Genomic DNA, 15,664 nt, shown 5'->3' with positions numbered 1-15,664 from the left:
TTAGATTCTAGAGTCAACTTTGCCCCATAATGGTCAGGTTATACAACATCTCCATTATAATTAATATTCATCATTATTATTTGGGAGTAATTATTAGGTACTCATAATCAGATCTATATTTTAAAAAAAAAGGCATGCCCTTCTGTTTTTTAAAAAAGCTTTTAATTTAATGGGAATTAAAGATAAAAGTAAATTTAAAATGTAATGTTGTTAAAATACAATTATTTAAAAATACTTTAATTTTTAATGTTAAAGTTTTAATATTTAAAATATGTTATATAATTCTCATTTGGTAGATGAGACATAGATACAACCACTTTGAGTTCAGTTTTGTAAAGCTGAAAATACAACACTCTATGGACCAGAAATTCCAATCTCAGGCAACTAACTTAGAGCAGTGGCTTTTACAATGATTATTTGTGTATCCTTTAAAATAATTTTGAAAAACTATATTCTCCTTCCCTTTTTAAGTTGACATTTAATTTTTTTCAGAATGACTTTGAGTTTAAGTAGTTTAAAAAATATAATTTTTGCCATATCATAAAGTTTGATACTTTAAAATCACTATTTTAAATGTATCTACTGGCCAGGCACAGAAAGAATATATTGCATGATCTCACTTACATGTGGAATCTACAGAAAGTCAAACTCACAGAAGTAGAGAATAGAATGGTGGCTACTAGGGTTTGGTGGGATAGGGTGGGGAGATACTGCTTAAAAGATACAAAGTTTCAACTGTACTTTTTCTCTTTGAATTGTTATTTCTATTTCATATCCTTACTGAGTTTTATCCTGCTGGAATATATTTTTAATGCTTGAAATTATTTTATTATTTAAAATAAAAATAATTTAAATTTTGTTACAAGACTAAATTTTAACTTTTTTTTTTTTGGAACTGAGTCTCACTCTGTTGCCCCAGGCTAGAGTGCCATGGCATCAGCCTAGCTCACAGCGACCTCAAACTCCTGGGCTTAGGCGATCCTTCTGCCTTAGCCTCCCGAGTAGCTGGGATTACAGGCATGCACCACCATGCCCAGCTAAGTTTTTCTATATATATTTTAGTTGGACAATTAATTTCTTTCTATTTTTAGTAGAAATGGGGTCTTACTCTTGCTCAGGCTGGTTTCGAACTCCTGACTTTGAGTGATCCGCCTGCCTCGGCCTCCTAGAGAGCTAGGATTACAGGCGTGAGCCACCACACCCAGCCCTAAATTTTAACTTTTTAAATTTGAATCATCTTTATAATTATTTCATACACAATTGATTTTGATGTTATTAATTACATGTGTGATTTTAACCCTAGTATAATTTTTGATAAATAACTGAACAAAAAAAGTAATATATTTTTGGGAGTGCACCTCAATAAGGTGGTGGGGTTTCTCTTCTTTAATTGGTAATGTGACCCTGGATAATTATCACTTCTTTTCAGAATGAGGGAGGTTAAGCACTAATCTATGTTGTGTTCCTCTGCCAGATTAATCTTCCCTAAACATTGCTTCCTGGCTTGTTCATAATAATTCTTTATGCACTATACAATATCTAAATTTCCAAGTCTTGGTTTTGAAGACCCTAGTTGGCTGGTCTTACTATTCCTATTCAATGTTATCTCTTACTGCCTTCTACTAGGGACCCTGTTTTAGTCAAACTTCCTCCTCATTGGGCCCTCCAAATGTCAGGCAACAATCTTAGGGCTTCCCCTCCCTCCCTGCCGTGCCCTTATTTATTCTCTCTACTTGCATAAATTTCATATGTCCAGCACATATCTCACTTTCTGCTAAATCATCCCTGACTGCAACCACCTTTTCTCTCTCTTTCCCCTGCCCATATAATCTGTACTATACAAGGAGCACCTGTACTTTATCCTTAATTATATATAACATATTATTTAGTATTTTATTATACATTCTTTTCTTCTCTAATTGTTTCATGTCTTGTCAACCAGTCCATAATTTGCTCCTATTATTAGCTTTCTATAAGAAGTGCTAGGATCTTTTTCCAGAAGCCCAGAGAGATTTTTGAACTCAAAGAAAAGAAATCAGAGGGATAACTAATGATTTTCAAGTTCATAACAATGGTTTTTCCTTTCCATTGATGCTGAAAACAGGCATAACTGTTCTGTGACAGTATGAAGTCTACACCAGGAGGAACATATTTGTAAGAATGAAAAAGAAATACTATTATAGATTATTAAGAGTTTTCTCTATTTGCAGGATCTTTCCAACCACAAGATGGACTAATCAAGATCTGGAATTTCTTTGAGGGAGACAAATGGTATGATTCTGGAGTGTCACGAAAATCAAGGCTGACCCTTATTTGACCCACTCGATGGCTGTCCTGAGTGGCTCTGTCCCTTCTTCCCTCTCATTCCCTCTGTCTGTCCAACTACACAAGGGTCTAGGAGACTCTATCTGTGGGGCAGGTTCTCGTCAGGCCCCTTGACCAACTCAGGGATGATCCTTTTCTAAGTGGTACAAGTTAGGCTACGAAGGCAATTTCACCAATCGGAACAACCATCAGGTTCCAAAGTGACTGTGCTTAGCTCTTGACAGAAACTCCACCTGTAGGCCGTAGTGCAGGTCTCCCTGTACTCCTGGAGCTTCACATACACCATGTTGAGGAACTGATCTGAATACGCACTCAAGTCGTGCATTAGGTTCATGAGGTCTTGCACTGTCTTCTCCACAATGATGGTGCTCTGGAAATGAACAACAAAAGAGAAACTCGTGAGATTTCTTTCCATACTCAAGTAATGTGTAGGATAAGGAAGGCCAACTGAAATTATATAATAATCTAAGGCACTTGAACTTTCCTGGAAGGATGTGACATTTAAAAACATGGACTAAAAACAACAAAATAAGTATACTACATGGTGGTGGGCTTCCAAAGACCTTAGATTATTTTTTTTTCTGGAAGGACATGCGATCGAGATTTTCAAATTGATTTCATGGAATGCTTGGCTTCCACAATATATTTCTGTGGCTTTTAAGAAAGAAAATGCATATTCAGTTGAAGCCTGATTTATCACCTCGAGGGCTGTTTGAGATTAGGGACCTATGACAGGCAGCACAAAGAAAAAGCCTTCTATGATTTATTTTAAAAGTTTTAAAACCATCAATCTGTTAAGGACAACAACTAACATTTGTATTGTGTTTTACAGCTTGTAGAATGTTTTCACATACACAGCATATGTTATCTCACTTGAGGCTCACATAATAATCATGATCATCATGAACATTTATAGGGTTCCTACAAGTGCAAGGTACAATGCTAGGCATGTCGCATACTTTATTTCATTTAATCTTCTCATCACCCCTACCTATCGGGTGGATCCTACAACCATCCCCAGTTTAAAGACAAGGAAACAGGTTTAGAAAACAAAGAAAGGGCTCCAGGCTTTGCTCTTCTAACTACACCGTTCTTCCTAAGAGCTAGACCTGAGTTCTCTGGCCCAGGGACCAGCCATTTTCTCATGAGATCACAGTATTTCATACTGTTGTTATCACTATAAAAGCAGCACCCAACACACACAGACATATTTGAAAACTGAATTAAGGAAATATCCACAAGGAAAACTAATAAGTCGATCTTAAGACTAGAGACTAACAGTGCTATGCAGGAAATCAGTGTTATATCTGAAAAGAGGCATATTCAATAAATTCTAAATCTTTGATTCAGAAATGACCGAGTTGTTCAGACCATTTGTTCCATGCCTCTTTGAAAAGAAGCAGAATTTCATGGTACTCTTGGCTTCTACAATATATGTCTGTGGCTTTTAAGAAAGAAAATGCATATTCAGTTGGAGCCTGACTTGTCACCTCTGGGCTGTTTGAGATTAGGGACCTATGACAGGCAGCACAAAGAGAAAGCCTGGAGTAAATATTAATCACATGCTTAGCAGCTTGGAATCCTTTGGTCAATAATTAGTGGGTTGAATATGTGTTTACATAAAATCGCATAGGCTGTGGTAGGTGTAGCCATAAAAGTAAACTGCAGAGAAATATTTTTCCAGTCTGACAGTGAACTATGCAGGAATCAAAGGCATTTTATTATGCTTAATACAGACTATGAGGTATAGGATTTTGGCTATTTTTTTTTTCTAAAAATAAAAAGAATGGATAAAAGTATTTAGCTTTCTCTCAACGCAATGGAGGGTTAGCTTGAATTATGAGTTATATTCGCATGCTTATTCAAGATGATGTGGTTGTAGTGATTTCTCATCTTCTCTTCCTTTCGCCATTCCCAGTAAAATAATCAGAAGGTGAGAAGGAAGGAGCAGTTATATTCCACAAGGCAAGCCTCACAGGAAGCCAAATTACAGTCTCTATAGAATCCCCACAAGTTCAACTTCCTTTTCTGTATCGATTTTAAGATTAAAGCACTGCAGCTTCCCCCTGATCCATAATCCCATTCCTCTGTATTTGCGTGTGAGTGACAGGAATTGATTCGGCCTGGCTACACATCCCCACGCTAAGAAGAATTTAAAATCCTCATCCTGATTCTGAACACAGGATATCCTGCAGCATGTGGACAGCAATTAATAAAGGAGAGTGGAGCTCAGCTATCCTCACAAAGCGCATTTAAAATCTCAAACACTGCAGGGAAGATGGGCACGGGAGATCGCTCTGACTATTGGGAGAAAGGGCCTGGTTCTATTCCCAATTACGCTATTGATAACCATCTCCAGGGTAGGTTTGGGTAGCCCCGTCCTTTTTCATGACTCAATTTAGTCCTCTAATAACCAAGGGTAATTTGATTGCTCCTCTACTCTATTGGCCTTCATGACTCCCATATTCAATTTTTGCACAGGTACTTTTTCACAGGGTGAATACCGTGCAATTGTTCTTAAATCATCTCAGGTGTGTTTGCTCTTCCTGAATAAATTATCAGCTTCTCAGGAAGAGATCAGCATTCTTCTTTTCTTTTTGTCCATCCCCCATTCTTCCCTTCCCCTACTTGTTTATAATTTCTCAGGAGCTTCAGGACAATACTATTAATAAAAGAAACAAGACTAATAATGTTAATACGCAAAAGTAAATCTCTGGATGTCATATATGTGAGGGATTTCAAACAAAGAGACCTTTGCATTTTGAAATCTCTTTAGGTGGATCAGGTTTGGTCTGTATTTATTGCAGTGCTCACCTGGAAGGGAAGGGGGGACTGCAAACACCTCTGCGTGTCCACTGGAGGTCAAGGTTTTGGGGATGAACAGGAGGTACCAGCAGGGAATGATTAGGCAGGTAGGTGATGCCTGATGCTGCCATGGTTTAATTCTAATGGTTGTGCTCAACACAGAGGCTGTGTGATGCTATATGATTACATACAATTTTCCAGCTATTTGGTTCGTTTACCTTGTCATGGTAGCACTCTGGATAATCAATCACTACATTCTCTTCAAGAAAAATGACACTGTAGTTTGCCAAATGATGGGTATTTTTATAGGGAAAAAAATGTTCCCATTTTTAAAGAATTTATAACGATTTCCAAATCAGTGGCTCTGACAGATGAATGTTGAAAATAGCAAATTTCTAACAAGGTCAATCTTGTTTTTATTTATTTGAACTCTTTAGCAACACAAATGATTTATGGACTCATTATTAATTTTGGGATTTGCCAATGTTGAATATAACAACTTTATAATAAGCAAAATCCTTATTTTATTCATTATAATTTCTATTAAACAAATCACAAATGATTGATACTTGTTGAAAAACAATTTAATTCACATTTCTTGCAACTTATTGCCAGGTAATGAAGTCTGAGCATGACATGAAAAATAAGAAAAGGGAAAAAAAAAATCCCAGGACAGTTGATGCAATTAAAAAAACCCCAAACATTGCTATGAAAAATAAATAACTAAAGTCTATTACAGGGATAACACTAGTAACCTAAAGTAAAAAGTGGGTATATATGAATCAATTATTTGGTTCTACACTTTTAAAAACGTAATGAATGAATGAAGATAACTGAACCTTTAAGACCAAGTCTATTGTTTGCCAAAATGGGGCTCTGCACCATGATACTAATATTAATGTTATAGAAAATTCACTCTAAGTTCATATAATTTGCAAAATGCTGAGTTAAAGAAAACTGAAGCTTAAGAGTCATTGTGACTCTTTAAAGGCTAATGTAATATTCAGTCTTCTCCTAACTATCGAAGTAGAGAAAACATTTTTCATAGCCCATTTTTTTTTTATATATCTACTGGAACAGTGTTTCCAGAATATGGCTTGGGAACAACTCTCCCCAGTCTCTGGTTATACTGATAAGGACTAAAGACCCAATGACATGCTTAAAGACACATAAGGAATACCGGTGGGAATAGGGTGAGAATCAGGTCTCTACTTCTCAGTCCATTGCCTTCTCTACACCAAACCGTCCTCTCTAATCTTCTCTGCAGCTCCACTGAGCGTGCCCACTCCATGCTCCAAACACACTAAATTGCTAGTGGTTTCTTGCCTGCACCAGGCTAATTCTTGCCTCTGTGCCTGGAGTGCTCTTCCTGGCTCATGCCTCTCATCCTTGAAGAGTCAACTCAAGGGTTTACCAGCTCTGATTTAAATGCCCTTCTTCTGTACTGCCAGACACTCTGGCTAAATAATTTTGGCCCAGGCCCTAAATGGGGTGTGGTAATCACTGGTTCACTTGGCTGTCTTTCCACCAGACTGCAAATTCCTTTTGATCAGGAACTGTACCTTCATATCTCTAACACCTAGCAAGGTATCTGGCATACTGCAGGTGCTCAATCAATATTCATTAAATGAATTAATGCACATGCACAACACATTCAGAACTGGGCAAAAAGACAGATTTAAAGTATAAGTGTAAAGTGCAGTAGTGGGTAAAAATCTGATTTGGTAAGGTGAATCAGACCACAACCTCCTTACTACTGCATTACTAAATGTTAATTCCCATGGTTCTAAGGGCTGAACGTTTATTGTGGTTAAGGTCTGAGATATTTCTACAGAAATACTCCTAATTTCATCTGATTGCATTATTTTCCATAATGGCAATCCATTATATCCATAAATAAATGTGCTAATTTTAAAGTTTTAGATAAATACATAAATTTATTATTTATTTATATAATATAATTTATCATATTATTATTATATTATTTATATAATATATTTATATATTATATAATATATAAATTATATATTTTATACATATATAAATATACATATTTTTATATATTATAATTATAATTATATAATTAACATTATATAACTTATTTATATAATTTATTTATTACATAAATAAATTTACAATTCATAAAAAAAAAAAACAACTTTAGTTTGGAGAATGCAAACTCTGTATGTGTGTACTGTTTTAGCTCCTGAGAAGGGATGGTTCAGAGACGCTGCAAAGAACCTAAGCTTCGGGGAAACTGCTTTAGGAAAAATTGGAAAGAAAAATGGTCAGAGAAATCCACCCATCACTTCAGACACGTTCCTCCATCACCACAAGACACACCCACACAAGCAGTGATGGAACGAGGGGACTTCACGAATGTTTGATGATGGCAATGACTGTTCTGTTTATTGGGGCATATTCAACGGCAATTCAGTAAAACCTCTCATACCATATTGTCCCCCCAGTTACTATTAGCTCTAAGTTGCAGTTGGCTGTAAACCATGATGATAACTACAACAATGACAGTAACGATGGAGGCCAAAAGGAAATCTACTTTCCATATTTTAATCTATGTTTTAATTTGTGTAATGTTTACAAAGTTCTGAATGGATCTGCCCCTTCAGTAAGACAGCCTGTAAAAGGCTATGCGGCCAGGAGTTGGGGTGTGAGGAACAACCACTTCTGCTCTTCTCCAAATAATCCTCTGCCCTGCAAGCAGAGTGATCTTCTTTCAGAAAGTTCTATCTCCCACAGAAAGGAGTGCTCATACCCATCAAGAGACATGAACATAAATATTCATAATGGTTTTATTTATAACAGCCACAAAAAAGCAATTCTCACATCCATGAACACAGTGGGCAAATAAATTGTGGTACATTCACACAGTGGAACACTGTGGAATAATGAAAAAGATGAACTCCTGCTACATGTGACCAACAGGGGTGACTCTTACAGACCTTATGCTGAGTGAAAGTAGTCAGACACAAGAAAGTACAACTGGGCCAGGCATGGTGGCTCACGCCTGTAATCCTAGCACTTTGGGAGGCAGGCGGATCATTTGAGCTCAGGAGTTCGAGACCAGCCTGAGCAAGAGCTAGACTCCGTCTCTACTAAAAATAGAAAAAATTAGCCAGGCATGGTGGCACATGCCTGTAGTCCCAGCTACTTGGGAGGCTAAGGCAGAAGGATTGCTTGAGCCCAGGAGTCCTTTCTGTAGGAAGACGTCCCTTAACCTCCACACTGGATTCAGTTTTCTTGTTATAAACCTAGAACATCTTTTATTTCTTTGTTATACCATTTAGATACTTGCAATTGCTTGTTTAGGGTCTGACTTCCCCACTGATCGACAAGATCAGTAGGGACAAGTACACAGGAAATGACACATAACAGGCACTCGGTAAATATTTCTTAACTGAATGGACAAAGTTAAGTACATCCTATGTTAAGATCAATTCATCACCTATCAGAGGAATGAGAAGAAAGGACAAAAAAGTAGTTCTGAAGCTATGCTCTGGAGCTTGGTCCTCAAGCAAAACCTTATGTCCAAGCCAAAACTGGAAATAATCTAAATGTGCTAAATGGAAAAATGAAATTGTGACATATTCATATAAAGAGATAGTACTGAGCAATGGGAAAGAACACACTATCGGGGTCCACAAGAATTCACATAGATGAATATCACAGAAATAATGCTATGTAGAAGCAGCCAGTTGAAAAATAGTATATACTGTTCGATTCTATTTATGTGACAATCAAGATTAGGCAAAGTTCATCTACGGTGAAGAGATCAGAATAGTGGTTACTTTTGCTAGGGATGGGAGTGACCGGGAAGGGTATCTGGTTGGTGGTTCTATGAATGTATGTCAAAGCTCAATTTTAAAGAATTTATATCCAACCATTGTACACATAGGCACTCCTTCAAAAGCTTTTGGAAATACCATTTGTAAGCATATAGGTATTATATTATAAGCATTTTTACTTGTGTTATATTTTTAAAATGTGAAGATATAGCAGTATTGTTGACAATACTACTACTGACCACCAGATGATAACTGTTGTGGAGAGGATCAGAAGTTGTTTGGGGAAAGAGCAAGGAACTTAACTAATTGATTAAATAGATCAATATTTATTAAGTAAATATCTTCTCTGGGCCAAATACCAGGCTAACTGTCAGAAGTGTAAAGCCAGACAAGTCAAGATTCCTACCCTCCAACAATCTTAGATATTAGGAGGAAGAGACAAATAAGCTGACAAATAAGGACAGTAAAATTTCATGGGTGCTGTGATGGGCTTCCATATATTGTACAGTTGAGGCACAGAGGAAGAAAGAGTTAATTGGATGTGGGTGGAGGGCAGGGAAGAGTGGTGAGAAAGAATACTTTACAACTGGTCTCAGTCCTGAAAGGTAAAATAGTGATTTGTAGGGTGAACAAAGATGGAAACAAAGAACTCTAGGTAGATGAAGCAGCACAACCATGAAACAGCATGGGATGCAGGGAACTGCAAATGGTTCCTTGTGGCTGGGGTGGAGGGAGTGTGTGTGTGTGTGTGTGTGTGTGTGTGTGTGTGTGTACATGTGTCTGTGTGATCAGGTGGAGGGCTGAGAGAGGCGGTCAGAAGCCAGATCGAGGTGATCCTTTTACAGTATATGTACATACACAAGAGCAGAACATTTTAAATATCCATCTTTTCCCCTTCTCCAGCAAGAAAATGTAACAAATTAACCCAATTTCATGTCCCTTATCACTTGATGACCCACTCCAAGTGTAGGAAGGTAATTTCAAAAAGTTCCATTTTTCAGAAACGATGACTATACTTACATAACAAATATGGAAAAATGTTCTGAAGCTTTGTTTCTCAGGCTAAAGAGTTAGCTAGGATTTACAAATAGGCTTAAACAAAAAATATGAAGTCAAATTTTGAATAATTGGAAAAACTATATCCCTTTAGAATTCACATTATAAAATTTATTTGTCAATTAAAACAGGAAAAATGTATGTGATGTAAATTATCAATAATATATTTTTAAACATTTTAGATAGAAGATCATTTATGGTTGAATAAAATCTGTGCCTAATACATCTTATAAGAACAGCTGGCTCGTTATGAGGTTTACTTGGGGGTTTGTGATTTCATATTCAAAACAAAACAAAACATCATAGCAGAAAGGGGGGAAAGAAATGTACAACATTGTGCTTAATTAGGCCGTGTGATCCTAGGGGCCATCTTTCTTTTCCTAGCTAATGTTAGGTAATGAAGAAATATTTGTTGACTTACATATTTCAAATCACTATAACTCTATGGCTAAGTTATCAATATGTAATGGAACCCAGAGAATGAAAATAGATCAATGAATAGGTGAACATTGTAAGAAATATTTCCGATAGCCCTCTCCCACAACACACACACACCCTCTCTCTCTCTTCAAAATCATCTTAATGTTCTTATTCAGCAAAATAGAAAATAGAAAGTGCTACATGTTAGGAAAGATATAGAAGTATAACAACAACATTAGCAGCTATTGTACTTCTTTCATGCCAAGCAATATTCTTGGTACAAAGCATGGTCTCTTCTTTCCTCGGGTGATGGTAATCTTGTTGGGATAACATCTCTTAAAACAGGAAACCAGTGATATTCCAAGAGAAGATGGAAATAAGCGCCAAAGGCAATGTAGGGGAATAAGAACAAACAGGTGAGGGAGCCTGAACTGGGACCTGGAGGATGGGTGAGGATTGAATACTTGGGGAGGCAGAAGCAAGGTATGTCAGGCAAGCGAAAAGGTACAGGCAAAAAGGCTGGGGATAAAGGATGAGCTCTTCTCCTGTAGCAAACAGGAGACAGACGTGGCTGGAGGAGGGGATTTCTGAAGATGAATCAGAGACAAAGGATTGACTGGACAGAGGGATGCAGCTAGTGGAAAGCCTGAATGACAGGCAGCCTGAGCGCTTTCTCCTGCAGCAGGGAGAAAAGCAGGGCAGTATCTGGTAGTAGAAATCGGAATCCTAATTCTAGAGCTGAGCTGAGCTGAGCTGAGCTGAAAGCAACCCTTATTACCCAGTCTACTTTTCTGGTTTAAAAAAGAACCATAACAAGGCCGGGCGCTGTGGCTCACGCCTGTAATCCTAGCTCTTGGGAGGCCGAGGCGGGCGGATTGCTCAAGGCCAGGAGTTCAAAACCAGCCTGAGCAAGAGCGAGACCCCGTCTCTACTATAAACAGAAAGAAATTAATTGGCCAACTGATATATATATAAAAAAAAAATTAGCCGGGCATGGTGGCGCATGCCTGTAGTCCCAGCTACCCGGGAGGCTGAGGCAGAAGGATCACTCAAGCCCAGGAGTTTGAGGTTGCTGTGAGCTAGGCTGACGCCACGGCACTCACTCTTGCCTGGGCAACAAAGTGAGACTCTGTCTCAAAAAAAAAAAAAAAAAAAAAAAAAAAGAACCATAACAACTTTTAAAGGCGCTACCAAAGATACATAGCTAGTTTATGATACTTCAAAACCTAGAATCCAGGTCTCTGAGCTCCCCCTGACCAAAATTAATCATTAGAGTATCAAAAAGAATAAATTATTTTTTTTTTTTTTTATTTTATTTTTTTTTTTTTTTTGAGACAGAGTCTCGCTTTGTTGCCCAGGCTAGAGTGAGTGCCATGGCGTCAGCCTAGCTCACAGCAACCTCAAACTCCTGGGCTCGAGCGATCCTTCTGCCTCAGCCTCCCGAGTAGCTGGGACTACAGGCATGCGCCACCATGCCCGGCTAATTTTTTTTATATATATATATCAGTTGGCCAATTAATTTCTTTCTATTTATAGTAGAGACGGGGTCTCGCTCTTGCTCAGGCTGGTTTTGAACTCCTGACCTTGAGCAATCCGCCCGCCTCGGCCTCCCAAGAGCTAGGATTACAGGCGTGAGCCACAGCGCCCGGCCAGAATAAATTATTATAATTGATTATATTTACTGAAAAACATGAAAAATCAATGAAGAGACAAAATCAGGGAAAAACTCATTTGTCACCATTTGAAGTGGCTATTAAATCAAAATCTTCTTGGAAATTTGGTAAATAAAGAGAAAGAATTATTTGTTCTGTCTTTCCAGTAGGACTATATTTTAGCATTACCAAAAAGGAAAGATTCTATTCTAAGGACGAATACCAGCTAAGAAATGTAGAAGAAGTAACAGAATTTGAAAATCATTTTGCAGCCCCTAATAAAACAATGGATTCCGGTAAAGATGACCCATTGGTACTAAAACAAAAATGAAAGTTGGCAGGGAAATGAACATTCAGGTAGTATCAAAGTTACACCACACAGATTACCTTCTGCTCACACAAGGAACACCGAACTATACAATGGAGGGATCAGAGGGTAACAGCCCTCATTCAGGTGTCAATCTTGGCATCACTAATGTTACGAAGCCAGCTCTTACAGGTCTATGAATGCGATGGAACACAAATATAAAACCAACTATGAAATATTCTTACTCAAAACATTTAACTTCAATTTAATCAAGATTTTAGATCTAACTTCTAGTAACAGGAAACAGAGGAAACAATCAGACAAATACAGAAGATGGAATATTCTCGAACTCCTGACCTTGAGCAATCCTCCCACCTCGCCTTCCCAGAGTGCTAGGATTACAGGTGTGAGCCACCGCACCTGGCACAGAAGATGGAGTATTTTAGAGCTCAGCTGGCGTGGGTCTGTTCAATGCATCAGTGTCACAAAAAACCTGACTGTTTTGGATTAAAAAAAGACTTAAGCCATATAATAATTATGGTCCTAGATAGAATCTGAGATTGGAAAGACTAGTTATAAAGAACACTTCTGGGACATTTAAGAAACTGCAAAATAGAATAGACATTAGAAGATATTAGAAACTTATTGCTAATTTTGATAGTGATAATGCTATTTTGTTAAAAATGCATTAATGACAATGAAGAAAATGCTCTTGTTCTGTGGAGAAGTAAAACTATTTTGGTATAAAATAGCTTCAGGTCCTGCCTTAAATTAGAAAACTAGACAAAATATATGAAACAATAGTTTTCAGATACCAGAGATGGAAAACAAATGAGGTGAGCCCTCTGAATGTCCCCACTGGAGAGTTTCCAGGCCATGAAGCAGGAAAGGAGGGACTTAAACAGAGCCTGGCAGTTTTGTTGAACTGAGGAGACAGATTTGGAGTTTTAGAAGACCAAGGTAGCTTGTTTCATGGGGCAAAATACTGGAGAGGAGGAAGCTGCACTAAGAGGAGAGAAAAGAAGAAGCTGGGAGGGAGGAAGAAGGGAGCAGGGGAGGTAGAAGAGAAGGGAAAGAGAGATGAAAGAGAGAGAGAGAGAGGAGAGAGAGAGAGAGAGAGAAAAAATGAGAAAATGAGAGAATGAGAGAACATATGAGCACAGAATCTTTGTAGATCTTCAGAAAGGTTGTCTTAAACCTTTGCCTGAATACTGATCTGTGTGGTGGAAACTACTGGGGAGTTGTACCAGGGAGAGAACTAGCTGAAAGGAGCAAGTGGAACAATCCCCAGAGTTCACACAGGGAAAAGAATGGTTCATGTTCCCATTAGCTAGAGAGGAAGAACCTTCTAACAGATAGTGTCAGGTAGAGTCCTCAGGAAAGTATTATCTCAATAGTGGAGCCAGATTAGCTTTAGACTAAAGACTGCCCTGGACCTGTTTGATAAAGCCTAGATATAAGTCTTGACAAAATAGAAATAATTCCAAATAAGTGTATTCTCAAAATTCAACTACTTTTTATATTTAAAAGACTACAACAAAATCCAGCACTTAACAATGTAAAAAGAAAAATCAGGCTGGGCGCAGTGGCTCACGCCTGTAATCCTAGTTCTCTGGGAGGCCGAGACGGGCGGATCGTTTGAGTTCAGGAGTTCGAAACCAACCTGAGCAAGGGCAAGACCCCGTCTCTACTATAAAGAGAAAGAAATTAATTGACCAACTAATATATATACAAAAAATTAGCTGGGCATGGTGGTGCATGCCTGTAGTCCCAGCTACTCGGGAGGCTGAGGCAGCAGGATCGCTTGAGCCCAGGAGTTTGAGGTTGCTGTGAGCTAGGCTGATGCCACGGCACTCACTTTAGCCTGGGCAACAAAGTGAGACTCTGTCTCAAAAAAAAAAGAAAAATCACATGTTCCGCATCTAGTCAAAAATTACCTGGCATGGAACAAAGCGGGAAAATATAAGAGTAAAATCAGTAAAATCAGGTAAGAGAAACAGACCCAGAAATAACACAGATAGCACAATTATTATACAAGAAGGTTAAAGCAGCTATTATAAATATGATCCTATATTTGAAAACGTAAAGGAAAACACGAATATGACAAGAACAGAAATGGAAGACACAGCAATAGAAACTATCCAAAATAAGATATGAAGAGAAAAAAAGGATGAAAAAATAGGACAGAGTCAGTAAACTGTGGGACAATATCGAGCAGCCTAATGTACATGAAGTAGCTGGACTTCCAGGAGGTGAAGGGGCAGAGAAAATACAAGATATAATGATTAAAATCTAATGGATGAAATTTTTCCAAATTTGATGAAAACTATAAGCCCCACAGATCCATGAAGCTCAATGAACCTCAAACAGAAGATGGCAAAAACTATAGCAAATCACATTATAATCAAATTGTTGAAGACCAGTTATAAATAAATATAATTTTCAAAACAGCTATAAAAAAAATAAATGAGATTGGAAAGGAAAAAAGAAGAACGCAGGCCTTTTGACTCCCAGTATGATGTTCTCTTTACTACCCTATACTGTGCCTCCCTGGGAAAAATGGCAGTAGATGAAGGTGGAGTTGGCGGACACACTGGGGTGGCCTGGAGAAGTGAGAGTTCAAAGCAAGGAGCCTGACTGAGCCCTGACAGTAGTCTAGGGTGGCTGGCACTGAGGTGGCATGAGAAAAAAGGGCAGGCAAAGAAGAAGAGAGGAGGAGGAGGAAGGAAGAAAGAGAAGATGACAATGATGACAAATATGATACAAGCTAAGCTAAGAAAAAAATAGTCTCAAGAAAGATCATGTAAGACATCTGACCTTTAAAAAACAAACCAACAACTCACAAAATCTAACAGTGAGCAAAGAAGAACCTGGGTAATAGTGCCCCCTGGAATTTTATTTCCTAGTTGTATATTTCTACATACTTTCTTCCTGCTCAAAGGGTTCAATATTGTATCTCCACAGTCTATACACACACATAAAACAAAACAAAGCAAAAAAACCCCTCTTCATTCTTTTCCTTAACCCAACCTGGGCAAGTTGTTTTTCTGATAAAGGTAATGTATTCAAAGAAAAAAAAATAAAAAGATGCAGCATAAAAGTCAAAAGGCACAAAAAGGAACAAACATAGATGAGCTTATAGAGAACAGATATATACTCAAAGATATATATAACCAAATTCTAGCCCTTACTTGACTTGATTGACCAAGGTAAAATAGCCAAGTACCTTTGTCTTCTTTCTCTTAAATGGCTGTAAATATAGATAGCATTTATAATATAAATGTGAATGTTAGAAA

General features: G+C 37.8%; 1 protein-coding gene across 1 annotated transcript in view; it reads right to left on the bottom strand.

Moving 5' to 3' along the window:
* Nucleotides 1–15,664, bottom strand: part of EXOC4 (exocyst complex component 4) — a 737,569-nt gene that overhangs the window by 153,469 nt on the left and 568,436 nt on the right. The window contains exon 12 of the mRNA XM_012739746.3: nt 2,559–2,695. Within this exon, the coding sequence (XP_012595200.1) occupies nt 2,559–2,695 (137 nt within the window). The remainder of the gene's footprint in view (nt 1–2,558; nt 2,696–15,664) is intronic.

Source organism: Microcebus murinus, chromosome 9 (genome assembly GCF_040939455.1).
Source record: "Microcebus murinus isolate Inina chromosome 9, M.murinus_Inina_mat1.0, whole genome shotgun sequence".
Classification (NCBI taxonomy): Eukaryota; Metazoa; Chordata; class Mammalia; order Primates; family Cheirogaleidae; genus Microcebus; species Microcebus murinus.
The sequence above is the reverse complement of the archived record's forward strand: the minus strand, read 5'-3'. Positions and strand labels throughout refer to the sequence as shown.